This window comes from Simochromis diagramma, unplaced genomic scaffold (genome assembly GCF_900408965.1).
Source record: "Simochromis diagramma unplaced genomic scaffold, fSimDia1.1 OVJJ01000746.1, whole genome shotgun sequence".
NCBI lineage: Eukaryota > Metazoa > Chordata > Actinopteri > Cichliformes > Cichlidae > Simochromis > Simochromis diagramma.
This window is the reverse complement of record NW_024386757.1, coordinates 58,572-86,569: the sequence shown is the minus strand read 5'-3', so window position 1 is coordinate 86,569 and position 27,998 is coordinate 58,572. Positions and strand designations below refer to the sequence as shown.

The 27,998-nt window shown below is 42.5% G+C and overlaps 1 protein-coding gene across 4 annotated transcripts; it reads left to right on the top strand.

Annotated features, from left to right (window-relative positions):
• Positions 1–2: 2 nt before the first annotated feature.
• LOC120730171 (protein bicaudal D homolog 1-like) lies at positions 3–27,906 on the top strand. Of its 4 annotated transcripts, none has more exons than XM_040026396.1 (11): positions 3–247; positions 6,568–6,780; positions 8,572–8,724; positions 11,383–11,687; positions 11,926–12,100; positions 13,755–14,240; positions 16,326–16,504; positions 16,803–17,181; positions 17,849–18,043; positions 19,621–19,772; positions 20,566–27,906. In XM_040026396.1, the coding sequence occupies exons 1-11, from the start codon at positions 29–31 to the stop codon at positions 21,563–21,565; spliced, it is 3,456 nt and encodes a 1,151-aa protein (XP_039882330.1). In that variant the 5' UTR covers positions 3–28; the 3' UTR covers positions 21,566–27,906. The 4 variants fall into 4 exon arrangements, with proteins under 4 accessions (XP_039882330.1, XP_039882322.1, XP_039882313.1 ...); XM_040026388.1 differs by having other exon boundaries at positions 8,569–8,724; XM_040026379.1 differs by having other exon boundaries at positions 3–262.
• The last annotated feature ends 92 nt before the right edge of the window (positions 27,907–27,998 follow it).

Here is a 27,998-nt window from a genome sequence, read left to right as displayed (position 1 = left end):
AGAGGGCAGAGGGAGGGACAGAGGAACGATGGCTGCCGGAGGAGCAGGATGCGGGGATACGGTAGAGGAATATCGGGCCGAGGTGGAGCGCCTGACCCGGGAGCTGGCGGAGGCCAACCGCGAGAAGATACGGGCGGCGGAGTGCGGACTGGCGGTTCTGGAGGAGAACCAGAGCCTGAAGCAGCAGTACGCCGACCTGGAGGCCGAGCAGGAGGCGCTAAGGGTGGAGCTGGAGCAGCTGCAGGAGGTGGGGTCAGCAGGGGTATGACTCCTTACTCGAAATCCATGCACTGGTCTGATTAGCGTGAGGCGTTTCTGACAGCACCTTCTCACCTGCACCCGCTGGAGGATGTTATGAGCTCACAGGGTGGTTCATTAAAAAGCCTGTCTGTGCACACTTCACCTGTAGTCACACCTGCTGGACATGCCAGCTCTTTAGCCAATATGGCTTCAGTTAGCTTGTCAAAGATTAAAGACGGTACTGTAATACAGGCTAGTTGCTTTATGCTCTTTATTTAATCTGTTTTTAAACCAAGTCATTATATTTCACACACTACAAACTTTCTGAGCAAAATACTAAATTCCCCTCATACACCCACCATTTCTTTATATCATGCTCCCAAGGAGTCTGGTTTTCTTGTCATTTTTAACTGGTTTCAGTAGTTCTTAGCTTTCTCATGGGCTTTTTTGGACAATGGCAGCTTTTTCCACTAATTTTCAGTCCAGTCCTTGTACCTGACGATTTTCAGAGGAATGGATTTTGTTTTTAAATCCATTTAACACTGACTTATGGATCATTCGAACACGAAAAGACACCCTATGACTACACATAACAGGCAACTTTTCAAAGAACCAGTTTAAATTGTATCTTTAGGAATTTGTATTGCAGGCTGCTGGAAACAAAACACATTATTATTACATGGGCTGGTACTTTTATGGTGCTGCTGTTGAGCACTCACAGGACTTCCTGCTGCAAGTCTCACTTACTCAGTCCCATACATACGCATTCAGTGCTTTAATCTATGCCCAAGCATTTTTTAACATTCACTCACACTCAAATTCCAATAGATGCATCAGGAGCAGCTCAGGGTTCAGTACATTGCCCAGAGCTAATTGTGGGCACAAGTAGGACTGGAGGAGTCAGGAGTCAATCCACTGACCTGCTCCACCACCTGAGCCACACCTGCCCATTTCTTTGTTTGCATCTATGGAAAATGTCTTTAAGAAATAGGAAAAAATCCATCAAAAACAATAATTTTTCAGTATCGCAATGATCCCAAATGCACTGCCACTGCACTAAAAGTATACATGGATAGAAAAGCGCACCGTAGAATACAATCAGTCATGGACAGGCCAGCCCAGAACCCGGACATCAACATTACCAAAAATCTTTTGCATAACTGAGGGCAGCACAGAAAGCCACTAAATACAATACAACAATGCTGAAACCTCATAAACCTGTTTGTGTTTGTGTCCACATAATGAACATGAGATTAGTATTCACTCTCCTTCAATCTCAGGGTAAATCAGAGAGGTCTACATATTAAAGTGTCCTTGGGCAGGATACCAAATCCCCAAATTTCCAATCCGTCACTGTCTGAGTGGCAAAGATGAAGCATTTATGGCAAAGAATAAAGGGCTATATCAATGTGTGAATGTGGCTTTTTGTAGAAAAGCACTTGGAGTGGTCAGTAAGACTAGAAGAGCTTTTTATAAATCTCAGTCAACATACCAGATATAGTAGCAGTGTCCAGGCCGGGCGAAGTTAGAGTTAAATTTAGAGTTAAAAAATGGTGCAGGCTACACTTCTGGTTGTCCCCTTCTTTTTAAGTTTCAGCTTTGCAACCATACTCCCCACGGACTTTGGTTTCCTTCATGTTAGTTGGCAGGTGGTGCAGTGGTTAGCACTGTTGCCTCCTGGCAAGAACAACCCCAATTTGACTTTGCGGAATCTTTGCGGAGTGTGGTGTGGTGGAATTTCCATGTGTTTGTCCAAAGACACGTAATTAACTGGGTTAGGTTAACTGGTGATTAGGTGTTCACTCATAATCGACTGGTTTCTGTCTCTCTGTGCTAACCCTGCATCAAGCTAGTGGCCTGTCCAGGGTGTACACCGCCTCTCGTGTTATTGGGGCATTTCACCACGTGTAGGTTGTTTGTCTTTCAAGACTTTTAAGTACTCAGCTTTACTACTCAATATATTTTATAGAATTATGTAATTCTGCATGGGGTTTTTATCCACAATGGAGCTTAATGGTGATAATGATTCACCTCCAGTGAGTCTCATAGTCAGTCTCAGGGATAATTTTGGGATTGTGTAATTTTTCTGACTTACATTTATTGGAGAGCTACTGTATGCTAACACCAATCCGCCAGTTTGTGAGAATGTGTATGTGTCCATGCGACTCCATTAATTTAGAGAATATTTAGGTTTCTATATGGAATTTCTTAAATTCAAGTGACCAGGCTACATCTCTACTGCCTCTGTTTCTCTTCTGTCTTCTTTTTAAAAATACATTCAGGACAGAGATGACCTACAGGAGCAGGACTGAATCCATGATTCATTTTTGTGTTTTTTACAGTTTGTCTTGATGCATGCTCAATCATCTAGCATGCATCAAGAAATTCTAACCCACTTTGGCAAGGACAGCCTAAATGTGTACGTCAGTATGAGCAAACAGCACGTAAGATGGTGATTACAGGAACCACATGAGATTCAGCCTCAGATGCAGACAGAACAGAATCAACTTTAGCAGATTTAGGTCAGGCAAGCATGGGGGGCAGTCATTGTCATAAATTCATTCATCCTCCAGGACTGCCTGCATGCTCTCATCCAGGGCTGCAACTATTCATCGAGTAAATAGTATATATATAAATATAAAACTTAGCATTTAAGTTTTTTTATTGTTTTTTTTTCTTAACAGATGTCTTATGCTGGTAAACTTTAAAACATTGCAACTTCTAAAATGGAACCCAATTAGCAGTTCATTCTGAATTTTTTTCCCTTTTGAATATTTGCTATTACCCATCAAAGGTTGATTCTGTTCATCTGGACGTAGTGTTTTCATTGGGGGAAACGTTTCGTCACTCATCCAAGTGACTTCTTCAGGAGACTTCTGGAGACTGAAGAAGTCACTTGGATGAGTGACGAAACGTTTCTCCCACTGAAAACACTACGTCCAGATGAACAGAATCAACTTTTGGAGATTTACTTACCTGGATGATTGAGCATGCATCAAGACATTCATTATTGCTCATCAATAAAACAAACGTATTTCTTATCTGATTATTCGATTCATTGATGGAATAATTGATAGATTATTTGGTTACTAAAATAATTGATAGCTGCAGCCCTAGTCTCATCACATGAGGGTATGCATTGTCATGTCCCTGGAGGAAACCAGGATCCACGTCACTAGCATAGTCTGACAGTTAGACCTAATAAGATGACCTAAACCAGCTTATTTTAGTGTAACTAAGGGATGAGTCAGGGTCACTAACTAGTGACCCTGACTAAAAAGCAGAGAGTGTGGAACCAGCTCCCAAATCCAAACTGGGAGCTGGTTCCACAGAAGAGGGGCCAGAAAGCTGAAGGCTCTGCCTCCCATTTCACTGTTAAATGTTCAAGGAACCACAAGTCAGCCAGCAGTCTTAGACCAGGGTAATATGGTACTATGAGATCTGTGAGGAGATTTGAGATTTAACAGGGAGTCAATGAAGAGAAGCCAATTTGGGGGAAATATGCTCTCTCTTTCTAGTCTATATCAGTGTTTTGGATCAACTGAAGGTTTTTCAACAAGTTGTAGGGCAGCCCATTAATAATGAATTACAGTAGTCCAGCCTAGAAGTAATAAATGCATGAACCAGTTTTCAACGAATGATGAAAGCGGATATTTCTAATTTCAAAGATATTGCTCAAATGCAAGAAAGCAGCACGCCCATGTTGGGATGACTTCTTTGTGTGCGTGGCTGCTGAGTTCCTATCCATCTACCTGCACCCGTGAAATTAAATTAGTTGCCTGAATTGTATTTTTTGTCACACTTGACTTTTGATAGAAATGTAATTCCATACTCTTCCTATCGTTTTCCTACGGTGTGCCATAAGGTTCCATTTCGGGGGTTTTACTGTTTCTGTTAAATCTGCTCCCTATGCAGGACATTTTAATCATTGGTATTTGGATGTCATCACTATCATTTTTTTATACTCACATAATACAAACAGGATATCTGTAAGAATATGGACAGTGTATACTTGCAAAAGTCTTCTTATTTATTCTTCAGCACAACCTGAACACTGTCAGGCAGCTTTCTGTGATTTCTGTAAATAATACTTCAGGAATAGGTGTCCAGGGTTCATTCAGATCTCTTTGATGTTTCTGTCTTTTTCCTTCATTCTCTGTCAAAATGATGCCACGCTGCTTTAACAATGTTGAGGTCTGGGTTCTGGGCAGGGCATTTCATGACTGATGGTGTTCTTCTATGTCCCTTTTCTTCTATGAATGTTTTTATTGCACTGGCAATGTTGTTGATAAGGTGCTGGTTAACAGGTTTGCACAGTAGTGTTAAGGTTTTAGGCAAAAAAAGTACTCTAATGCTAAGAGGTTAGAAACAAACACCGCATATCTTTTAATAGTCAGCCTGAGTGAATGGGATATGTGACAAGTGAAGCAGAGGGGAAAATGCAGTGAGTCCATTAGTGTAGCTGATGAGGCTAAAAACAGAAGGGGACCGAGTGCAGTTATCCTCTGTGATGTCATGCAGCCAATGGCACTCCTCCCTTTATAGTCATCAGACACTGCCATCCTTACTCACCTAATGTTGTGGGATGGATCCTTTCACTCTGCAGGTGCTTTGGAAGAAAAGTCTTTATGCTGGCAAAAATCAGTTAGTAGAAAGTAATTCTCATCCAGGAGGAGCTTTGCTTGAAAATTGCTGAGATATGATTCATTTCAGTGATAGATCGAGACGCTGCGGTGACTTGTTTTTGGCCTCTATTTCTGATCTCTGTCAGTTGTGGAAGGAACAACCAAAACTGAGTTGCTCTTAAAAACAGCCTGGAGGTCTAAATGATGCATGCCTGGACAGGGTTTCAAAGCATCCGCACAAAAATGGAGAGGATGTGATGAATTATTCATTAAGTACGGGCCTATGATGAGTCAACCCGGTGACAGCTTACTGTAACACATAATGATGTTATCTTGTTAAGCAACCTCAAGAGATTTGGTCACAGCAAATGCTTAAAAACGACTTATTTTTGCATTCTGAAGTCAAAGTAATTATGATGGAGGCAAAGAAGGTGAGGTAGAGTCATGTGAAGAAGAAAGTAAGCCCTCGTTCACTTTAAGGTTTTATTTAACAGGACTTAATAAGACTTCTGGGCCCAACACTGCGTTTAATAAGGCTTTTGTGTTTTTAACATGTTTTAATGCTTCGTATCCTGTTCTATTTAATCTCAAAAAGCAATACGTGTCATTTAGACCCCATTCCCACAAGACTGCTCATCAAAGTCCTACCATTAATTAATGCTTCAATCTTAAATATCATCAATCTAGAGCTGTAGCTATCAGTTATTTTAGTAATAGCATCACACTCATTTTAACAATTCTTAACAGAGATGGATTGATCTAGGGCTGCAAAGATTTGAATAATTTGAATAGCTTTATTATAAAAAAAAATCACTTTTGCAACAAATTGGAATGTGAAGAAAAGTGAACTTCATAGCTGCTCCATCCACTGCCATTTGTTTCATACAGTAAATGTACAGAAGTAAGGCTGCATTAAAACATACAGAGGAACTGTTAACTTAGTCTGATACAATGTTTAAATTAGGTCACTTGCTGAAGGCTCACGGCAGTAGTTAAACCATTGCCAGAACTCAGTTCAGCGTCAGATACTGTTGACCATAATATTTTATTAAAGTGATTAGAGCATGCCGTAGGTATTACAGGTACTGTGCTGCAGTGGTTTTTATCATATTGATCTAACGGACTCCAATTTGTTCATGTAAATACAGAATCCTCTTTATACACTAAGGTTGATTATGGAGTTCCACAGGGTTCAGTGCTAGGACCAGTTCTGTTTATATTACATACGTTTCCTTTAGAAGACATAGCATATACTGATGATACCTAACTTTATCTGCCCATGAAGCCAGATATCAAATACCAATTAGTCAAACTGAAGTAATGTCCTAGAGACAAAAAAGAGCTGTGTGACCTTTTATTTTCTGCTTCTAAATTTAGATAAAACAGAGGTTTGTGTACTAGGCCCTAAAAATCTTAGAAATATGGCCACTAATCAGATACTTACTCTGGATGGTAAATAATAAATAGATAGGTAAATGGACCGGTTCTCATGTAGCACTTTTCTATTCTATCTGGCATGCATTACCTTGGTCTCTACTAATTGCGTTAAAGTACATGAAACAATATAAAAATAAAGGATAAAAAAAATCTTGTTAATCACTCATGTATCATTTATACAAGGTGAAAGGGACTTTCATTTTTGTACATTTCTCCCCAGGTAAAGTCAAGAGAAATAATCCTTTCCCCTCCTGTCCTGTTCCAGGCATTCGGCCAGGCATACTCCACCCAGCGTAAGGTCGCAGAGGACGGGGAGAACAATGAGGAGACACTGCTGCAGGAGTCTGCCACCAAGGAGGCCTACTTTAGGGGTCGTCTCCTGGAGCTCCAGTTGGAACTGAATCACAGTCGAGTGGCTGCCTCCAGTGCGCAGGCTGACAGCGAGCACCTGAGCAGCCTGCTGCAGGAGCTCAGGGAGGTACGGTACAATTATAAGGTTCTCATATTTAATAGAGACACTTACTCTGGACGTTTATGGATAACTTGATAGAGTGTTTTTAAAGTGTCATCAAAATCATGATCATGGCATGTTTAATAAGACTTGAAATTCGATCACATTCTCATCAGGAAAGTGACTACCGAGTTCATGGACAAGGGGCTGGAAGGGCTGTTTTGTCAGAGACTTCAGAACAACCAGACTTTAAAAACAGCTTTAAAACCCTTTACATACAGTCATGACCAAAAGTTTTGAGAATGACTCAAACATTGGTTTTCAGAAAGTTTCCTGCTTCAGTTTTTATGATGGCAATTTGCTATGATTTCATTACTCCAGAATGTTATGAAGAGCGATCTGACGAACTGCAAAGTCTTTCTTTGCCATGAAAATGAACTTGATCCCAAAAAAAGCCTTCACTGCATTTCATCGCTGCCATAAAAGGATCTGCTGAGATCCTTTCAATAATCTTCTTGTTAACACAGGTGAAAATGTTGACGAGCACAAGGCTGAAGATTATTATGTCATGCTGACTGAATTAGAAAAGCAGACCGGAATTGTTAAAATGAGTGTGAGGCTTGAAATCATTGTTCTTCCTGTTAACCATGGTTACCTACAAGAAAACACGTCATTGTGCTGCATAAAAAGGGCTTCACAGGCAAGGATGTTGTTGCTACTAAGATTGCAGGTAAATCAACCATTTATTGGCTCTTTAAGAACTTCAAGGAAAGAGGTTCAGTTGTTGTGAAGAAGGCTTTAGGACGCTCAAGAAAGTCCAGCAACGACCAGGACTGTCTCCTAAAGATGATTCAGCTGTGAGCTCAGGAATTGCAGCAGGCAGGTGTGAGTGCAACTGCACGCACAGGGAGGCGAAGACTTTTGGAAGATGCCCTGGGTTCAAGAAGGGCAGCAAAGAAGCCACTCTCCCCAAAAAAACCATCAGGGACAGACTGATATTCTGCAAAAGGTACACTGAGTAGGCTGCTGAGGACTGGGGTGAAGACATTTTCTCTGATGAAGCACTTTTCCAATTATTTGGGGCATCTGAAAAGGTAGGCGCTACCATCAGTCCTGTCTCGTGCCAACAGTAAAGCATCCTGAGACCTTTCATGTGGGGTGCTGCTTCTCATCCAAGGGTTTGGGCTCTCTTAGTATTTTGCCAAAGAACACAGCCATGAATAAAGAATGGGACCAAAACATCCTCCAACAGCAACTTCTTCCAACCACCCAACAGTTTGGTGAAGAACAACGCCTTTTCCAGCATGACGGAGCACCGTGCCATAAGGCCAAAGTGATAACTTAAGTGGATTGGGGAACAACGCACTGAAATCTTGGGTCCAGGGCCAGGAAACTCCCCAGACCTTAATCCAATTGAGAACTTGCGATCAATCCTCAAGAGGCAGGTGGACAAACCAAAACCCACTAATTGTGACAAACTCCAAGTGTTGAATATGAAAGAATGGGTTGCCATCAGTCAGGATTTCGCCCAGAAGCTGATTGACAGCATGCCAGGGCCAATTGCAGAGGTCTTGAAAAAGAAGGGACAACATTGCAAATACTCAAAACTTTTGACCACGACTGTATATGAGCTTCATTCTCCATTTTTTTTTATGTCAGTTTTTCATGGTTTTGTATGGAGATATACTGTAATCCATCCTTCACCTTCCCTCTTTTAAAAATTTCATCCTGCAAACTCTAAATACTGGTTACATTACCTTCCTTTGTGAGAACTGTGTCATAAGCAGCTCCAGCTCTCATTTTGTGCTGTCTTAGCAGAGCAATGAGATGTTGGAGCTACAGCGGACCCGAATGCGAGAAGAGATCAGAGAATACAAATTCAGAGAGTCACGGCTTCTCCAGGACTACACCGAGCTGGAGGAGGAGAACATCTCTCTGCAGAAACTGGTGTCAACCCTTAAACAGAGTCAGGTACAGACAGTGCTCAAGTAACGCCGTGAAACTGTTTCAAAGTGTATGTATGATGCTGAAGGTCATTAGACTTTAGCGCTGTCTTTGACTTATTAGCTACAGTTACCAGACAGTTATGTATATTCCCTGCTGGCTCAGATGTCAATCAAAGGTGTACTTATCTACTAAGAGGTCCAAAAGTTAAAGAAGCACAATTCATCTAGCACAAAGAAAAGATTACCCTTCTATGTCCCTAGCTGCTGCTGACAGCCCTCTGTCTTTCTGTATACTTCTTTTCTGAGTGAACTCTGAGAATCCATCCATTAGTCAGTGTTCTTACCCACTTAACCAGCAACAATTGCAGGGGAGTCAGAAGCCTGTCAAAGCTATATACCAGGTATGCCCACGCAGATGACAATATGTGGTGAGGTTAGAGCAAACAGGTGGTCCTGGGTCCAAAACTTCCGGGGCCTTTCTGCGTCTGTAGATTTTCTCCTTGTCATCTAGTATTTTCTCACAATCCAAAGATATGGATATAAAAGAAATGAAGCACACAAAGTGATTTAGAATATGGGTGAAGGTGAGATTTCTTCATAATCTCCGATTCATTTCACTTTCCTGTGGAACTTCCAGTTTAACAGGTAAGGCATTAAGATTAGTCAGACGCTGAGCATGTGCAGCATTTCAGTATTCATCCACTGTCAGGCCAATGTCTGTGGATTCACTACATTGTATTATGGAGAATCTTCAATCAGTCAGTCACTACGGTTGGTTTTTCTACCTGTTCAGTGTTAAATGCATAGGAGTGGTTCTCCTCATATTTACATCACCGATTTTTTTTCTGTGGCAGTCTCTGATTTCAGGTCATCCTCTACCTCCCTTACTTACGGTGTCCCTCAAGGTTCGGTTTTGGGGCCTTTATTGTTTTTAATATATCTTCTTCCCCTCCAACATATATTGAGCCCCTTCGAGGACATTTCCCATCACTGTTATGCTGATGAAATTCAATTCAATGATTTATTTTTTTTTCATTGAAACGGAGCAAATCTAGAAGATACCATCCTGTGCCCAATCAGTCGCTGACTGGTCCGGCGTCCCTCAGCTGGTTCAATAGACTTCCCGCAGAAGTAACCACAGGTTCCAACAGCAAACCATCTGTGTGGGTTACCATGCTTGAATTTGCTTGACAGGAGGTTGGTTCCCTTCTTCCAAGGCCAGGGCCTGTAACAATAGGTGTTTTTGTGTTTGCTGTGCTGGTGCAAAGGTGAAGGATTGGAATCAGAGATAGAGCCCCTTTCTGGCAGCAGTCATAATGAGAAATGTCCGCTCTGCCCAACAAAAGTGATAAGCTAGAGATATTGGTGAAAACTCAGAAAGTATACTGTGGTGTAAATGAGACACGGCGGGTCCAGGGATCATAGTTTTGAGCCATTTTATTTAAATCACATCACACCACAACTCCCACCAACCCCTGAGTCCCTGTGTTTTAACTCGGCGGGCTTGATTAAGGATGCCGTGCAGGTGCGTCCACCCTCCCTGCATGGCACCGCAGGCCACGCCCGACCACATATACCGTCAGTGCTCACTCATGTTTTTCTGAAACATGGTTGAATCTACATCTGAGACCAATGTGGATCTGCCTGGTTTCACCCACATATGGGGAGATAGCTACTGGCAAAACAAAAGGTGGGGGTTTGGCTTTATTTGTGAACTGTCAAGGAGAAGATGTTCAGAATACTTTATTGATCCCTAGGGGATTTATGTTGGTTATAGTGCTCCAGTCCAAACAGTGGGAATAACAGACAATACAGGAAGTAAGAAATAGCACAATATATACATACATATAAGTCACTTACTGATTAATATCTAAATAAGAAAGAAGAGCATGTGCAAAAAGGGTGTAGCTATTGCAGTATACAGTGTGTTAGGTGGATGAGTTGTACAGGGAGATGGCCACAGGCAGGAATGACTTCCTGTGTTGTTCAGTGGTGCTTTTTGGTAATCTCAGTCTCTCACTGAACGTGCTCCTGTGGCTAGCCAGCATGTCATGGAGTGGGTGGGAGGAATTATCCAACATTGGCTTTATCTTGGACAACATTCGCCTCTCCGACACCACCTTAAGAGAGTCCAGCTCCATCCCCACAACATTGCTGGCCTTGCAGATCAGTTTATTGAGTCTGTTAGCATCAGCAGCCCTCAATCTACTGTGGCATGTGACCACAGTAACAAAACCTGCTTAGCCTGGTGAGTGATACCAGCAGCAGGAGGAATGTGTTTTTTACAAAGTTGGACCTACTTGTCACTCTGGGCATCAACATGCCTATCTAAGCTTAAGTATGTAAAGCTGAAGTATTTAGGTTTGCAATTGCACAAAATATATGCAAAAAGTTTAGAATAAATATTGTGTTTACAAACATTTCAAAGCAATTTTGATTTTAATATATCGTTAGCTTCATAGCATAAGTGCCTAAGTCATTTTTTGGTCAAATTGAGATTTTTGCCTAACTTCGCTCCCCTACCACTGCTGCATCATCCTGTCCGTCTGCCTGCCGAAAACACAAAAAAATGACTTAGGCACTTATGCTATGAAGCTAACGATATATTAATCACCTAAACAATGTAGCAGTAACTCAAAATAAAGGTTCATACATTTGAATGTGAATGTCCACTCTTGTTCAGGTGGAGTATGAAGGCCTGAAACATGAGATCAAAGTTCTGGAGGAGGAGACAGAGCTGCTGAACAGCCAGTTACAGGATGCACTGCGTTTGAAGGACATCTCAGACGCCCAGCTGGAGGAGGCGCTGGAGTCTCTGAAGAGTGAGCGCGAGCAGAAGAACCACCTGCGAAGAGAACTTGTTCACCACCTCAGCATGTGTGATGTGGCCTACACTGGGAGTGCAAATCTAATATTCTCCTCAGCACCGCCCAGTGGCACTGCTACCCCAACTACTCTGCTCTCCCCAAACACAGAGGAGCCAACAAGGTGGATATCACACCTACAAACACAGGCACACAGACCTGTCTCCTTGACCCAGTGCATTCAGACTGTAATCTGCAGAAATGGGAGAGTAAGGGGGGGTGCAGCAGTTACTAATTGGTCACTGGCCACAGCTGCTTGTGTTCAAAGGTCGTTGCTTACATGAAGTTGCTTTAAAACTTTTCTTCTTACTGTTATTGACACTATAGCTTGTGACAAGACACTTTCTGCTCTAATCTGCCAGATGTAACGGTCACCTTCAGAGTGGCTCAGGACCAGTGACGGCTGTGGGCTCAGCGCTCAGGGCTAATGGAGAGTGCAGAAGGCAGTGTCTGAAAACTGAGGGGGCCGCCACATCAGACCTACTTACTGAGATGAACCTGACAGAGATTCAGAAGCTCAAGCAGCAGCTGATAGCGGTAAGTTCCAATGATATCATCCTGACATGTAGACTAAGGAAGACAGTCAGCTTAATAAATGTAATAGTTTATGTCAAAGTAAATTAATTTACTTCTACAACCACACCCAGTCTGCTTCACATTACCAGCAGTGAGTCAGACTGCTTCGTCACCAGTTCTGTTCAAGGCATTTAGGAACAGGCTTTTTAGGAGCAGCCAAGGCATGGACTGTTTGGTGGTCTCAGGATCTCGTCTCTGCTATTTGGAGATGATGGTTCTGTTGGGTTCATCTGCCCCCAGCTTGCACTGGAGTGCTGTGCAGCTGAGTATGAAGCAGGTGTGAAGAGAATCAGCACCTCCCAGTTTGAGCCTGTGGTTCAAGACCGGGAAAGCACAAAAATGCACGAATTTAAGGATGTTCGTGAGTGAAGGGTGAATGAAGCAGGAGATAGAAAGAATGAGATCATAGATATAAGCAGAAATTTGCTTCCTGTGAAGTAGGGTGTGGAGCTTAGAGTAGAGCTGCTACTTCCCCTCATAGAGAGAACCAGGATGCCTCCTGAGCATCTCGTGGGTGAGGCGTTCTAGGCTAGAAAAGTGGCAGACCCAGAGCATGCTGGAGAGATTTACTGACCCTGGGGGGATTAAACAGAGCACAAAAAGTGTTTGTTTAATATGACTAAAAACTGTGAGGATGATAAATAAGCTTTTAAGGAATAATGTAGCATGTACTTTGAATAAAAGTACAAAAAACCAACAACAAAAAAATCAGCTTTTCTTTGGATGACATAACTAATAATGCTTTAAGAAGAAATATATCTGTCTATTATTCCTGTTTTGCTGTTATGACTAGAGATGCACTGATGTCTTCACTCACTTACATGCCAACAGTGTAGCATGTGGCTCGTCGCTGTGCACAAAATGTGCATGAAACACACCGGTTCATAATTGGTCTTTTGGGATAACTGTTCCTGGCTGAAAACTGGAAATCAGTGCATCTGTGTGCTTCTCAAAGTAAATTGTTCTTGTGGTCCCCAGGAAGCCCAGTTAGTAAGAATGTATGTGAAATATATCAGTGAGATAAGGGCTAGGCTAACAGCTAACGTCCACCTACACTTTAGCCACCAACAGCCAGTGGCTTCCAGGTTGCAGCTTGCTGCTTCTGGGTTTGTTTGCACAGTTGCTGATGAACTTTAGTTTGAATTAGTGCTGGACAATCTCATTCTGGTGGCAGACAAGGAAACATTTCTAGGTGTCGCTTAGATGATGATGGTGTCAAACATGGACATAAGTATACACGGCCTTGGCGGCAAGTACAGGCTCAGAACAGTTTCTTCCTGAACGGGTTCTAATTCACATCTTCACATCAGTAGCAGCGTAATCTTTGGTTTTCCCCTTTTAATATGTTTAGATATTAAAAAGATTTTTTCCAGAAGATGGTCAGATTGTGATATCTGTGCTACTGTCACTGAATTGCTTCCCATTTAAATGTTGTGTTTTTATTTTCATTTAAACAGCCTCTCAGTTTTTTCAGAAATGGGATTGTGGTTGCACCTCTTCTTATCTTTTTACTTTCTTACAACAATTATGTTGACATCACTGTAACCTCAGAAACTGCAGTTTATTAAGTCACGCGGGATACGGCTTTCCTTAATCATGCACTTGTCTTCTTCAGGTTGAACATGAGAAAGCAGCACTGATGACGAGCCTGCAGGAGTCCCAGACTCAGCTGCAGCACACCCAGGGGGCCCTAACCGAGCAGCACGAGAAGACCCTCCGCCTGAGCCAGAAAGTCTCTGCTCTCCGCTGTCTTCATCGAAGGGTCAGCCAGGAGGCTTGTAGCAGTCCCACCTCTCAACTCAACTGTGAAAGTCTGCTGGTGCTGGATAGAGACGATGAGGAAGGAGAAACTGCAGAGGAGAAGAGTAAAAGTCTGGTATTTTCATACCAAACTCCCAGTCTGGAGATCTTGCAGTTCAAGTACCGTGTGGCTGTGACAGAGGTGGTGGAGCTCAAGGCAGAGTTAAAAGTTCTCCATGAGAAGCTTGCTCAGTGTGTGGAGGGAGCTGTGGAGGAGAAGCCAAGGCAAAGGAGTCAGCTCCAGAAGCTGGAGAAGCAGGTTGCCTCTCTGGATAAGAACTGCCGGGAGGGACAGGATAAGGTAACAAAGTCATACTGCCTGTTGTCATAGAGTCTGTTTCCTCTCCTCTCCTGTGAGTCTGTGAGAGTGAATGTTTCACATTCTCTATCTTTACACTGTGAACTTGATGTGAAGGTAAGATTAGTTTTGCCAGTTTCATTAATTTGTGTGTTGAGTGAATGAAACCTAGTGGATTGTGTTTGGAGGCCCTCTGCAGAGAGGTTGGTGGCTGCAGGAGGACAGGTGGATGTGAAAGTATCACTTATTGCTTTCCAATGAATGTGGCTGCTGTTGTCTTTCTCTGAGAGGAGTGTTCAGTTCAAACAGTGTTCAGCTGTCTCTTCACAGATTTATATAGGTTTTTACAGTGGTTATACCAGCTTAGGCAGGATGGTGATGTCAGCTACAGAGTGCTGGTGACACCAGCGCCTGCAGTCATGCAACAAACGGGCTGCAAACCTGAAAACTGATTTGGCAAAGTTGTAAGAATAGTGCATGAGAATAAGGAAGTCGGCTGACAGATAGGTGGAGGAAAATGAAGGTAGTGGACAGATGGGGAATGAAAGCTGAAGCTGATATGCAGTATGTTTGAATGAAAGCAAAGAGATGGTTCTCTATTCCAGTTCTCAGATACTGAGTAACAGGGTGACACATTCATTATCTCTGTTCTGAAAGGAACAGCATTTGGTTACGAACAGCTAAGTAAACAACAAAGAGTTCATGGAAAGGATGAGGACACTGAGTAAAGTAAAGGGAGAAAAGCACTTACAATAATGTGGGTGAAGCACAGATATCAACGGTAAAGAGTAGGCTCAGTGGTAATGGTAGGAGCAGACTGGAATATACTAACTATCCTTCAGCTCATAGCAATGAGAAGGGTTTGTTTAACTCAGGGGTAGAAAACTCCAGGCCTCGAGGGCCGGTGTCCTGCAGGTTTTAGATATCACCCTGTGTCAACACACCTGAATCAAATGATTAGTACATTAGCAGGCCTCTGGAGAACTACAAGACAAGACTTGACAAGGACATAAAAGCCAAGCGGGAAAAGATAAGGGAGGGAGAGGGGAAAAAGATGCGTCCACCTCCACCAAGAGCCAAGAAAGAGAGAGAATTTCACTGAGAAACAGCTAGTGTTGAACTTCTGGGACATCAATCAATATTCTGCTTTTTGTTTTTTGGGGGACTACAATTTCAGTTTTGTTTTTTGTTTTTTAAATTTATTTATATAGGACAGTGCATGTTAATGAACATAAATGTAAAAAAAAAAAAAAATTACATGAATGTAAACATGCCAGATTATAGCCAAAGGCTAATTTCCATCTGTTGTCCTTAAACATAAAAAAAATAGACATAATAATTCATAAAAATTCATCATTCATTCATAATAAAAACTCCATCACCAAACTTACACACCATTCTGTTCCCAAATAAAACATTAAAACTATACAACTCATACATGATCACACACTTGATTTGTCCATAACCAGTTTTTAACCTTTGCCTTAAACAAATTGAGTGTAGAGCATTCTCTAATAGGTTGAGGAAGACTGTTCCACAGATGGCCTCCCTTAACAGAGAGGACGTTCTGCCCAAATGCTGTCCGTCTGTGGGGTATAAACAAGTCTCCTCGGATTGTAGCTCAAGTGGTCCTGTCTGAGCTTTCTTTATGCCTAATGAACTGCTTTAGTGGTGGTGGAGCAAGGGAGTGTAAGACTTTATATATTAAACACACTCTTTTAAGTTTCACTAAGTTATTGAAGTTCAGTAATTTATGTTTTTTTTTTTTTTTGTTTTTTAACACATGACAGTGGTGGTGGGAAGTCGGTTTTTTTGTCAAGTAGTTTTAAACTTCTTTTATAAATGTTTTCAATAGTTTTAAGTGTTGTTGGACAAGCAAGTGACCAGGACGTCAAACAATAGTCCATATGAGAGATGATCATTGAGTAAAAATAAGTTTTTGCAACATTCATATTTAAATTATTACGTATATGATTAAAATTTCAATTATTAAATTTAAGTACCTGGGACACTTTATTTATGTGTCCCAGGTACTTAACAGTTGTGCATATGTTAATTTTTTCTCATTTCCTTCTCCTCTCTTTTCAGATTTGTAGCCTGGAGTTTGAATTGCAGGCTGTTCAGTCAGCAGCCAATGAGAGCCAAGGGGCACTGAACGCAGCTCAGGATGAGCTGGTAACCCTGAGTGAGGAGCTCGCCCAGCTCTACCACCATGTCTGCCTGTGCAACGATGAGACGCCCAACCGTGTCATGCTGGATTACTACAGGTGTGACTGTTTTACTGCTCTTAGAGTATCCATGGAAATTCAAATAATAAATAAAACGACTCACATTATAGGTGTGTTTGTCTGTTCTATAAAAACTTCTTTAAAAAATAATATCATCTACGAGAGGCCTGGGAGCTTAAGGGTGAGGGTTTGGTGAGCATTGAGCTGTTTGCTTGCTTTCTTGTACTTGATGTCTTAGTTGAGAAAGAACAGGTTTAAAGCACCTATGATTTAAACTGCCAGAGGTGCTCAGAATGACACTAAAGGTTCTGTTCTATTATCTGTTCTATTCTTCCAGACAAGGCAGGGGCCTCAGGGGCCTTAGTTCTAGTCTCAAAGCCATGTGTACAGACAACAGCAAAGTTCTTCTCACACCACGCCTAGCCAGACGGCTTGCTGCTGTTGCTTCAACAACCTCAACTCCAGGGGAGTCGCGGACGCCCTCGGAGTCTCCATCCAAAGAGCCCTTACATGGAGGGAGCCGAAGAGTGGAGAAAGAGGTCCTTCAGGTGCCATCTGAGCAGAGCCTGCCACCTAGCACACCTCCAACCCGCTCACCTAGCATCAGTGCCTCTTCATCATCATCGTCATCTTCATCGCCAGCCATGGAGCCTGCTGGTGAGCTGCGCAGGGAGCCCATGAACATCTACAACCTCAGCGCCATCATTAGAGACCAGGTACATCTGCCTGTAACTCCTGATGTGCTGCTATATTGCCAAAGGTCTTTTCTCATCCCTACAAGCATTCAGGTGTTCCAAATACTTCCATGAACATGGGTGTATAAAATCAATCACCTGGGCATGCAGACTGCTTCTACAAACATTTTTTAAAGAAAAGGTCCTCACTATTAAATATCCCACAGGCAGCTGTTAGTGGTACATAACAAAGTGGAGGCGATCGGGATCAACAGAAAGTCAGTCATAAAGTGGTACGCCATATAAAATCACAGAGAGGGCTCCGCGGATGCTGAGGTGCATAGTGGCTGTGGTTTCCAACTTTCTGCTGAGTCGATCGCTGCAGACCTCCAAACTTGTAAAGATTAGCTCAAGAACAGTGTGTAGAGAGCTTCATGGGATGGGTTTCCATGGCCGAGTAGCTACATCCAAGCCTTACATCACCAAACACAATTCAAATGCTATAAAGCACGCCACCACTGGACTCTAGAGTAGTGGTGACATGGTCCATGGTCCAATTCATGTTCGTGTGAAGGCAGATGAGCAAATACTTTAGGCAATATAGTGTTAATCGTTGTTCCTCCTCTCTACCACCTTCTTTTCTTCCGGCATAAGATGTGACACCTCCAGTGGTTTCCTTTTTTCTTATCTGCTCCTGTCTCCTCCCCAGGTGAAACACCTACAGCGGGCAGTGGACAGGTCACTGCAGCTGTCCAAACAGAGGACTGCAGCCCGGGAACTGGTTCCTCTCTTGGATAAGGATAAGGAAAGCTGCATGGAGGAGATCCTGAAGCTCAAATCTTTACTCAGCACCAAGAGAGAGCAGATAGCCACCCTTCGACTGGTGCTCAAGGCTAACAAACAGGTGAGTATGGAAACGTGATGGTTAAGTTATTATAGGCAACAATATTTCAATAATTTTCCATTGCTGACATTTCCCTACGTGTATTTAACAAAAAAGTAAAACCCCTCAGAGAGTTTTAAGCACCAACCCAACAAGTAGTGACATAAGCATGTAAATAAATGGTAAACAGACTGATTCTTATATAGTGCTTTTCTACTCTCTCATAGACAGGCATAAAACCAAACTGCTCCGTCCATTCAAGCCAACAGTTCTTTTCTTTTTCACTAAGTGCTTTCTTTCTAACAGTCACAGATGCCAACTTCCCTTCTTCCTAAAAACTGGTTCTTGGACTTCCTCACATGTTGGCCATGTACATCTCACATTTGCTTTCTTCCTCTCCGTTATGCATATGAAACATATAAATGATATTTGCAAACAACTGATTACTGCTGTCCACTGCTAAATATTCTAGACAAATAGTCAAGAAAAGTCATTCTGAATCAGTATGCATAATATACACTAAAACCCCTGTTATACGAGTACCTACTTGGATTAAGGTCATATTACCTGATACCAGGTACCTGCTCAGCTGGGGTTCCAAGCGATTCGAGCAGGTACTAAAATGTGACTTCATGTCAATTGGCCGTCAGATAAGTGTCCATAAGAGGGTCCTGGAAACCCTATTGATCCTCTACCTAATCACACGAGCCAAGGTGTGAAAACAGGTGTGAATCACAATCGGCTAAGGTTTTGGATGAACCCATTGTGAAACCTAGCCCCACCCTATAATGTGAGTTACTGAGGTCAAATGACCCAGGATGTGAGTGGGCGTTAAGGCGTCTGGGAAGGATCTCAAAACTGGATCATAGGTGGCAGACAGTTGGTGTCATAAGCCACCTCCTCTGTTCAAAGATGGTCGCTCACAGTGGACATAGATGGCTTCTTTTACTCCTCTTTCAAACCATCTGTCCTCTCTGTCCAAATTGTAAGCATTGGCATCCTTAAAGAGTGACCTTTGTCCTTTAGATGCAGATGGACAGCCAAGTCTTGTCCTATGGAGGTGGCTCTTCTATGTTGTGCCATGTGTTTATGAAGTGGCTCTTTGGTTTCTCCAATGTAGGGGTCTGAGCATTCCTCACTACACTGTACAGCATACACTACATTGTTAAACTTGTCTTTGGGATGAACCAGTTTTTGTCTGACTGTGTGGCTGGTCTGAAGTACACTGGGATGTCGTGCTTTGAGAAGACTCTCCTGAGTTTCTCTGACAAACCTGCTACATAAGGGTTAACAGTATTGTTCCATTTGCCCTTCTGATTCTCCCTAGACAGAGGAACCTCTTAGGGACACTCCCAATAGGGCTTAAAAATCTGGAACTCTCCACCAATTGCGCTTAGAACTGAAGAAGCTTCTTGGATGAGAGGTGAAACGTCTTCAAGAAACTTAAAAAAGTCCAGATGCTTTTCTTTCCAAGCTTTTTAGACTACGATGAACCTTCACAGACACTTCACAGTAATTCAAAACCAGTTTATCCAAGTAGGTACTAATGGAAAAGGGGCTTAATATACAGTCACTAATATGTCTGTGTGTTTAACTAGACAGCAGAAGTGGCTCTGGCCAACCTGAAGAGTAAGTATGAGGCGGAGAAGTCCATGGTGACCGACACCATGACAAAGCTGAGGAACGAATTAAAGGCCCTGAAGGAAGATGCCGCCACGTTCTCCTCTCTGCGAGCCATGTTTGCTACCAGGTCAGAGAACAAAACAGAACATACTGAAGCACAAACATTTCCAGAAACTCTTTGAGAATCCATGTGTTGGGTTAGTGCAGGGGTGTCGAACTCCAGGCCTCGAGGGCCGGTGTCCTGCAGGCTTTAGATGTGTTCTTGATCCAACACAGCTGATTTAAATGGCTAAACGACCTCCTCGACATGTCTTGAAGTTCTCCAGAGGCCTGGTAATGAACTAATCATTTGATTCAGGTGTGTTGACCCAGGGTGAGATCTAAAACCTGCAGGACACCGGCCCTCGAGTCCTGGAGTTCGACACCTGTGGGTTAGTGTGTCAGGGAAAGCCTCTAAAGAATTTAACCAGGATGTAATAAGAAGTCCAGTCATTTCTCTTTCCAAGCTCCTTAGGATTACCATGATCTGGATGACCGAGCACCCACACAGACAACCAGGATGTAATGTACATCACAGCCCAGCTCTATTTCTAAAGACAAACGGTCCAAAAACTCAGCTTTGTTTCCTCTCAGTCAACAGACTTTGTAATCTTAAAGAATAGGTTGATATTTCATGCATTTACATTTTCCTCATTTTACTTGTTTCAGTCTTTACAAATGTTCCACACAGCAACCAGCTGGTTTTATCTGGAGCTTATTAACTAGCATCACGTATCTTTTTCACCATACTCAAACTAACTTATACATTCCACCAGGTAATGTGTAGCTATCCAATTAGAGTGCAAACATCATCTGTCTTTCTTTCCACATTTTACATTTTAGTTCATTTTCTACACTACTCAAATGTCTGCTTTGTGCAGGTGTGATGAGTATGTGACCCAGCTGGATGAGATGCAGAGGCAGCTGGCTGCAGCCGAGGATGAGAAGAAGACTCTGAACTCTCTCCTGCGGATGGCCATCCAGCAGAAACTGGCCCTCACCCAGCGTTTGGAGGACTTGGCCTTTGATCAGGAGCAGTCCCATCGCACCCGGGGGAGCAGGTTGACCCGTCGAAAAACCAGCACCCCCAAAGTAAGTCCCTCGACTTTGACTACAGCCTCCAATCCTGCTCAAGGGTCCAGTCCAGCCCCTGGCAGCCTCCCTTCTATCAGCCCCACACCAGCTCTTCGCGATGATCCCTCTGACCACCTTAGCCCAGCCACTGCGGCTCTGGCCTCAGCTAGCGCCTCCCCCACCTCGCACGCATCTTCTCACAGTCCGTCATTACCATCGGTTGCCTCGCTGAGTGGCCCTCCAATGCCAGGGAGCCCCCCTTCTCTGGAGGCCCCCTCGCCTCCTTCAGCACAGACCCCACCCTCAACCCCTCTGAGGGTTTCTCACTCCCAGTGGACGGTGGGGGTGCGGACGTTTGTGGTCGACTCCCCCAGTTTCAGCGCGAACATCTCCCCTGCTCCCGCTCGCCCCTCAGGCCTATCCAGGCACTGCACTCCACACACTCACACCCCTCCTCTCTCCCCCACTACCAGGCCTACCCAGCCAGGATCTGCTCCCTCCTCTCCCTATCGGTCCCCTGGTCTGGGTCTCAGACGGTCCACGTGGAGCCCCTCACCTCGAACTCGTCCCCTGCCCAGCATGACACGCTCATCCGTCCTTTACACTCCCTCCTCATCCTCCCCTTACTCCTTCCCTTACTCCCCATCTTCTTCCCACAGCTATTCATCTGCCTATTACAGCTCCCCTTCTGCTTTCACCCCCTCTAGCTCCTACCTCACCTCTGGCACCTCCACCTCCTACAGCCATTCCTCACACTACACGCCCCTCTACCCCAGATACTACAGCTCCTACAGGCCACGGGAATGACACTGTACTGCAAGTCTGTCAAAGGCTACTGCACTGAGCTCCCCGTTTCTAACAAACTGCAGCCCCCATAACGCTTCTCTTTTATCACCTAAGAGGGGGCTCACAGAAAGGAGGACAGACTGGTTTCCCGTTTCCTGTGCCTAAAACGTGGCCAGTGGGTTCTGAATGTTCAGTGACTTTGCTCAGGGATTATATGGAGCACAAACGTCCCCGCCTTCTTTTATTCTGAGACTGCTGACTGGTTCACAGGAGGACATTAACGAAGACTTTCCAAAGTTTTTAGCATTTAGATGAATCAGGTTGACTACACATTGACTGGACACTTTACATGTTTAGATGGGGCTCATGACACATGAAACACTGTACTCTGTATTCAGTTTAATACTCACATTGATTGGTAGTCTGTCTCATATCCTCTAAACCGACACATTTTGACACAGAGGAAGCAGTGTTTTTGCTGTGGGTCCTCTGTCCTAGACCACGGTGAAAATCCTGATGGCACAGATAATGATGCATAGTTTGGGCACTCAGTTACTCTCGTGGAGCCCACAGGTTGTGTGGACAATTGTCTACAGCTGCTCGTTTTCATTTCCTTCCCTCGCTGCAGGCCAGTGTACATTCTTGGGACACTCCTCCCGTTGTGGTCTTCTTTGTCCAGGGTGTTGCCATGATAAAGCTCATCCCTCAGTATTTTTTGTTCATCTCTAGCAACACCCAGTGTTCTTTTTTATATATAGCCATACACTCAGCTATGCATGTTCACACACGGATGCTTTGTGCTGCGGCTGTCCCTCCGCTTGCCTTTGAAAGGTCTGTGTAATTGCAGTTGAAGGCTGTTTGGAAGGTTTGGGATGGAGAAAATCTTTTAAGATGAACAGGAAGCTGGGATGAGGGACCTTAAACTGTATGATCACCGTATGATCAGTTGATACTATAGTATACCAACCGTACCATGTCATCTCGTGTGTTCTTGTAGCCAACACACAGTTTTCTGGTTACGTTTTTTTTCCCCAAAGATTAGAGTTTTCGTTAAAAGGAAGAAAAAGTTTCATTTTATTAGTTGAAGACGCCACACATTTCTGATTTTTCTTTTCTGCTCACTACTCAAGGCTGCGTCAGGCTCTCCAACCCATCAAATTTCAGATTTGCCTGAAACAATTCAAAGGGAAAGATACACTTCTGTGTGTTTCTTTTTGTCCATTTTCGGTCATTTTAGTAAAAGTCATCACATTTTGTGGCAAAAGAATGAAATGAAGGATGTTTTTCCTGCTGTGAAATGTCAAAACTGCTCAAATTTGACCTGAACAGTATGTGAGGGTTAAACAATGTGCCTTGTATACGAGAAATGTACAGAATACAGCAGCCCCCACCTTCAACACTGTGCTCTCTACAGGCCTCTAAATCTGATAGCAGAGACTGGACATCCAAATATTTTAGATTTTTCAAGGATCCATCATTCCAAGTCCAATTTATAGTCTTTACCAGATATTTACCCTAAAAAAATGAATAACCTAGCTTAAGTTTATCAGTGTTCATTCCTTAAAGGATTTTTGAGGAAATCCTTTTCTCTGCATATTCTTTTTAAGAAGCGCTGACTGTTACGCCCCTAGTCTAGGCGTGTAGAGACGCACATAAGGTTGGAGGAGAGAGAGACAAATCCCTGCCCTGGTTCCCAAGCCAGACATCCAAAACCAGTTATGAGTAAAAAAAAGGTGATTTTATTGAAGGTAATGAAGCATAGCTCCAGGGTGAACCCAGGCCAAAATAATAAACAAAACCAACTAAGTCCCACCAGAGAAAACTAACTAAACCCTAAGAAAGAAACAGAACAAACAAATGACAATACTAACCCTCGCTCCCTAACCCGGAAAACAGGAGAAAACTGTTCCAAAGAAAAAGGCGGCTCACCCCTTCCGCTTCAGCCTAAGAGTGCCTAAGCACTAAGTTAATGCACCAAGAGCGGCTCTCACAGATCACGCTCACACAAATACACAGTAAAAGTATAGGCTGGAAAACCAGGGTCAGGACCGCGTCGGCTGTCAAGCTGCTCGCTCGCCCCACTCTCTCCGGCGGGAGCTGTCAGAGCGGCTTTTTGAACGTGGTCACCTGTTCCACGGTCCAATCAGCTGCTCGCTACTCTTCATTAGGGGAGGGACCTGCAAAGAGTCTTAAGCACAGTAAAGAGACACAGAACAAAACAGCCCACACAGTGTTCTTATGGCCACAGCCGTAACACTGACCCATGAACATAATCACAGAACACACTGCATGTATGGCATGGATATATAGGGAAGAGCACATTAGCTATTAACACATTAGTTAGTAGATCACTGTGTTGTTTTCTTGGAAAGCTACCATATCCTCCAGAACCATCATTGAATTCTTTCATGTATTTATTTTTCCTAAAATCACTTTTTCTGTAATATGCTGTCATAGACACTGAGAGGAAGTGATTAAGCATTACTCTGACTCACTCCTGTCATGGTAGACTTGGTTGTAATGGCATGCCAACAGTGTAGCATCTGTAAAAGAATGAATGATTTCAGCATAGCTGAGGGCTCACCTCACCAAAGTTAGTGAACCTGACATATGTTATTCAGCCTGGCACGAGTCATCCTGGAGCTGGATGACCTGTAGCATCATGGTGTGGTTTGAACTGGGAGAAGAGACTGGCTAAACCGAGTGAGTGAACTTAAAGGAAGAGTGAAAAGAAATATGCTTGTTAATCAAGGTTGACATCTGTTTTGAAACTGGCCTCTTGTGTAGCCACTTCTTGATTGATGTGAAGCTTCTTGTGATGTGAGTCTACTGACAGTTATTTTGAAAGATGCTTGATGGGCCTTAAAAATTCTGTTACACCTGATATCTCAGCAGGAACCAGCTGCACGGTACTTACAGTTTAGCCTGCTCTGGCAGATTGCCTTCACCTGGACACAAACAGATAATGTGCTTCCTTTTACATGTTACGCCTCCTGTACCTCAGGCTAAAATGCTGTTCTTTATGTATTTGTCTTTAGCTTGGATTACTTTTAGTCATAATACTTTTTTTTTGGTCTGGATACTGTTCGTGAAAAAAATCTGGAGCCAAAATGATCAACTTTGTGTGGCCTGTCACTTGCTTTTTAGATTTAATTGATACTAAAAACAGTCAGAAACATAAATAAATAAATAAACGATTAGTTTGTTGCAGTGCCATTCATTGACAAAGCGCAGAGCCAAATAAACCAAGGAGCACCCCTGGGGTGTCAGGCCTTCAGCACACGCACCAGCAGACTCCCTTCTTTGGAGTGAGGATGTCTGAGTCCTCGTGTCTTTGTTACTTAACCATAATGTACAACAAAATGTGTCGTGCACTAGCATACACACTGAGTATTCACACGCTCGTTAGACTGACTCACAGTCACAGCTTGGCCTTCTACAGACACCTGCCCTCCGCATTGTTAGTCTCTTCTGCCTATTGACTATATGACAGCCTCCCTGTAAGGCCAGTTTACTGTGCTGGGTTTAGCATACGGGGCTTACAAAATAGAGACACAGCTTTCTGAGGTCAGTTCTTCAGGCACAGAGGTCACTCACTAAGGCACACAATAACAGTAATGTTTCCACACTGGTTACATGTAGCAAATTAAGAGAACGTCAAATCTTATCCACTGCGGTCCTTTCATTTCAAACACATTCACATTGTCCTGATCTAGAACAGTCATACTGCATTTCCTTCTCCACAAGCGTTCAGTTAGTTCATTACAGAAGTCATTTAATACATAAATATGTTTAGCTACTGTAAGCTGGGAAAAAGCAGACAAAAAATATGATTTCTTACTCGTGTTTGTAGGGCTGTGTGCCAAATCATGCTCCAGGAGACAACTGTGTAGAAGATCACAGCAGAACAATACTTGTACTGTTTTGTAGTCATGATGAATACTAATACTATATATATATATATATATATATATATGAATATATGAATGACCATTAGCCACTGCTAATAGCTAAAGTAGCCATTCACTTTACTTGAATCCTTTACTTGCTCCCTTTCTGATTACTTTCTTCATCTATTTTCTCTCCTTGTTAATTTCACCTCTCGCTTTCTCATCCTCACAGTGGCCTTTCAATTATGCCAGACTACCAGTCCAGTCCTATTCATACCAGTTTTTTTTTTTTTTTTTTTTTTTTTTTTTTTTACAGTTGTTTCTCAAAAATCCTCCAATTTTGATTTTGAAGTAAGTTCTGAGCTTTCTTTTCCCCCAAAACGGATCCTTGTCAGGAGTTGATATTTTATAAATGTTCAGGAACTTCACAATAAGTAGTTCAATTTTCTGTTCAGTTTTTTACAGAGGAAATTTAAGACATTCATACTTGTGAATTATTAGAACCCTGATTTAGTCAATTAGTCTTTCTGGATGTTGTGGAAATCCAACTTAGATTATTTGCTGGAGGGATTTTTACCCCTCTTGAAAGAAATCCGATGAATAATTGGTGGAAATGGTTGGTTGTTGTCATGTTTTCCTAAAAGGTCCAGGGGATGTGGAAAAGCAACAAAATGTGGTTTAAAAAAAGAAGACGTGAAGGCAACATGGTTAGATTAAATATTCTTATTAATCTGTTCTAACTAATCAAGCTTAAAGAGACAAGTCGCCATCGCCTTTAGAAGAATGGAAACACAACAAAGCTCTGTAGTCGGTGACTAAATATAAAAGTAAGTCAAAAAGTGCTACCAGAACAGGATTAAACATCTACCACACACAGGTCCCTGGCTGCAAACCAACAAGACTCTCTGGCACTAGAGCGCCCTTTCTCCAGCCTTAAAATCTCCGCCTTAATTGCTTAGTAAAGTTGGCTGGGGAAAGGACAACACCTAAGGCAGGAGAAATCAAAATCCCTACAGACCCTACTAGGGTCATAACAGGTGGTATAAATGGAGGTCTCTCTGAAACCTGTGGGAGACCCTCTTACCATGAAGTGTCTTCAAAGTGCTCAATTTGTAAGATGGCTACATTAACCATTGGTGGATTTGTGGCCTGAGATGAATAATTAGTTGTATCTGGACATTTGGCTTCTCCAGACAGTGTATAATAGAGAGCCACATAGTTTAGATGTCCAGACAAGAAAGATTCAAGGAAAGCTTGAACATTAAAAAAATGAGTCTAGATAAATATTTAAAGGGATAACATTTACCTTAAATGCTCACATGCTGGTCATATGAAATACCTAGAGCCTTTTAACACCACAGGAGTTTATGAAAAGGGCAGCAATTATATATATATATATATGCACATATTTATTTTATTCAATGCAACTGTAACTTTTTTTCCCTCTTATGAACACACAGCAAAGTAGTTTTGGTGTTCTGATCAACTGGTAGCTATAAACACGAAGTATAAAAATAATCATCCAATAGGGAGGAAACAGTTTTTTTTACTTCAGTTATTACCACACCCTGAAGCACTTTTATCAAACTTTAATGCCAGTTTACTTGTTCACCGTGGCTCATAATCACAGCATTTCATGTAGCATAGCCACATAAATTTAACAGATTATGTAACGGTAACGATTTTGGTGTGGGATCATGTGGCACCTGTCAATTTATATGATCATGTGGAGAGAAATGATTTGGCGTTGTTGAAGGCCATACTGGATCCCCGGGGTTAAGTGGTTTCTGTTTTTGCCCCTCTTGTCCTTTATGGAACATGCTGTTGAGGTCACCTCCTTGGCTTACTATCAATATACTTAGCAATGTACCATCACGAGCAGGTGTAAGGAACAGAAAAATTCACACCAGGGTTTGTGGAAATGTAAAGTTTTAAGATGAGTTTCACTTTAGCTTTCATGGAAATAAGCGGCTGCTATGTTTCTACTGTTCTTAAATGCATCCATAGACCCACCAAGAATGATTCAATTTACTTAAGGGAATAAAGTCCACTTATTATGTATTTAGTTCTAGACTAATTTTGTATCTTTTGTAGTTTCCATCACTTTGTATGAGTTTTACTTTGGTCAGAGGCAGGGGCACTGCACTGCTTGCATTTAAAAACAAATAATTTTGTTGAATTTATAACCAACATTTTAATCTGCTTTTCCAGTATCATGTTGCTGAATGTACTACACAACACCGGGATTCATGCTTTCTTTTCATACTGTGATCATACTGGGTGTTCTGTGCAAACAGCTATTGATCTGTCGTTTTGGCACCCAGACTGTTAAATGTCATACAGCTGAATGTGTTCAATGCCTGTTTGCTTTCTAACCACTTGATATGCAGGTGTACATACTGAGTATTTCAAAGCTTTAAATGTACAGCTTTATGTAAATGTATATTGCAAATACAATTGAATACCATGTGTCATTCTTTGCTACTGATCACTGCTCAAGTCACTTACACTTGACAAATTTCCATGATTTTCATTTGTATTTAGATGTTTGTAGTTCTGCCTCT

Coding starts and splice junctions, on each gene's coding strand:
- LOC120730171 (XM_040026370.1), top strand. CDS start 29: ATGGCTGCCGGAGGAGCAGGATGCGGGGATACGGTAGAGGAATATCGG. Junction 263..6,567: donor AGGAGGTGGGGTCAGCAGGG/GTATGACTCCTT, acceptor GTCCTGTTCCAG/GCATTCGGCCAGGCATACTC. Junction 12,101..13,754: donor TCAAGCAGCAGCTGATAGCG/GTAAGTTCCAAT, acceptor TGTCTTCTTCAG/GTTGAACATGAGAAAGCAGC.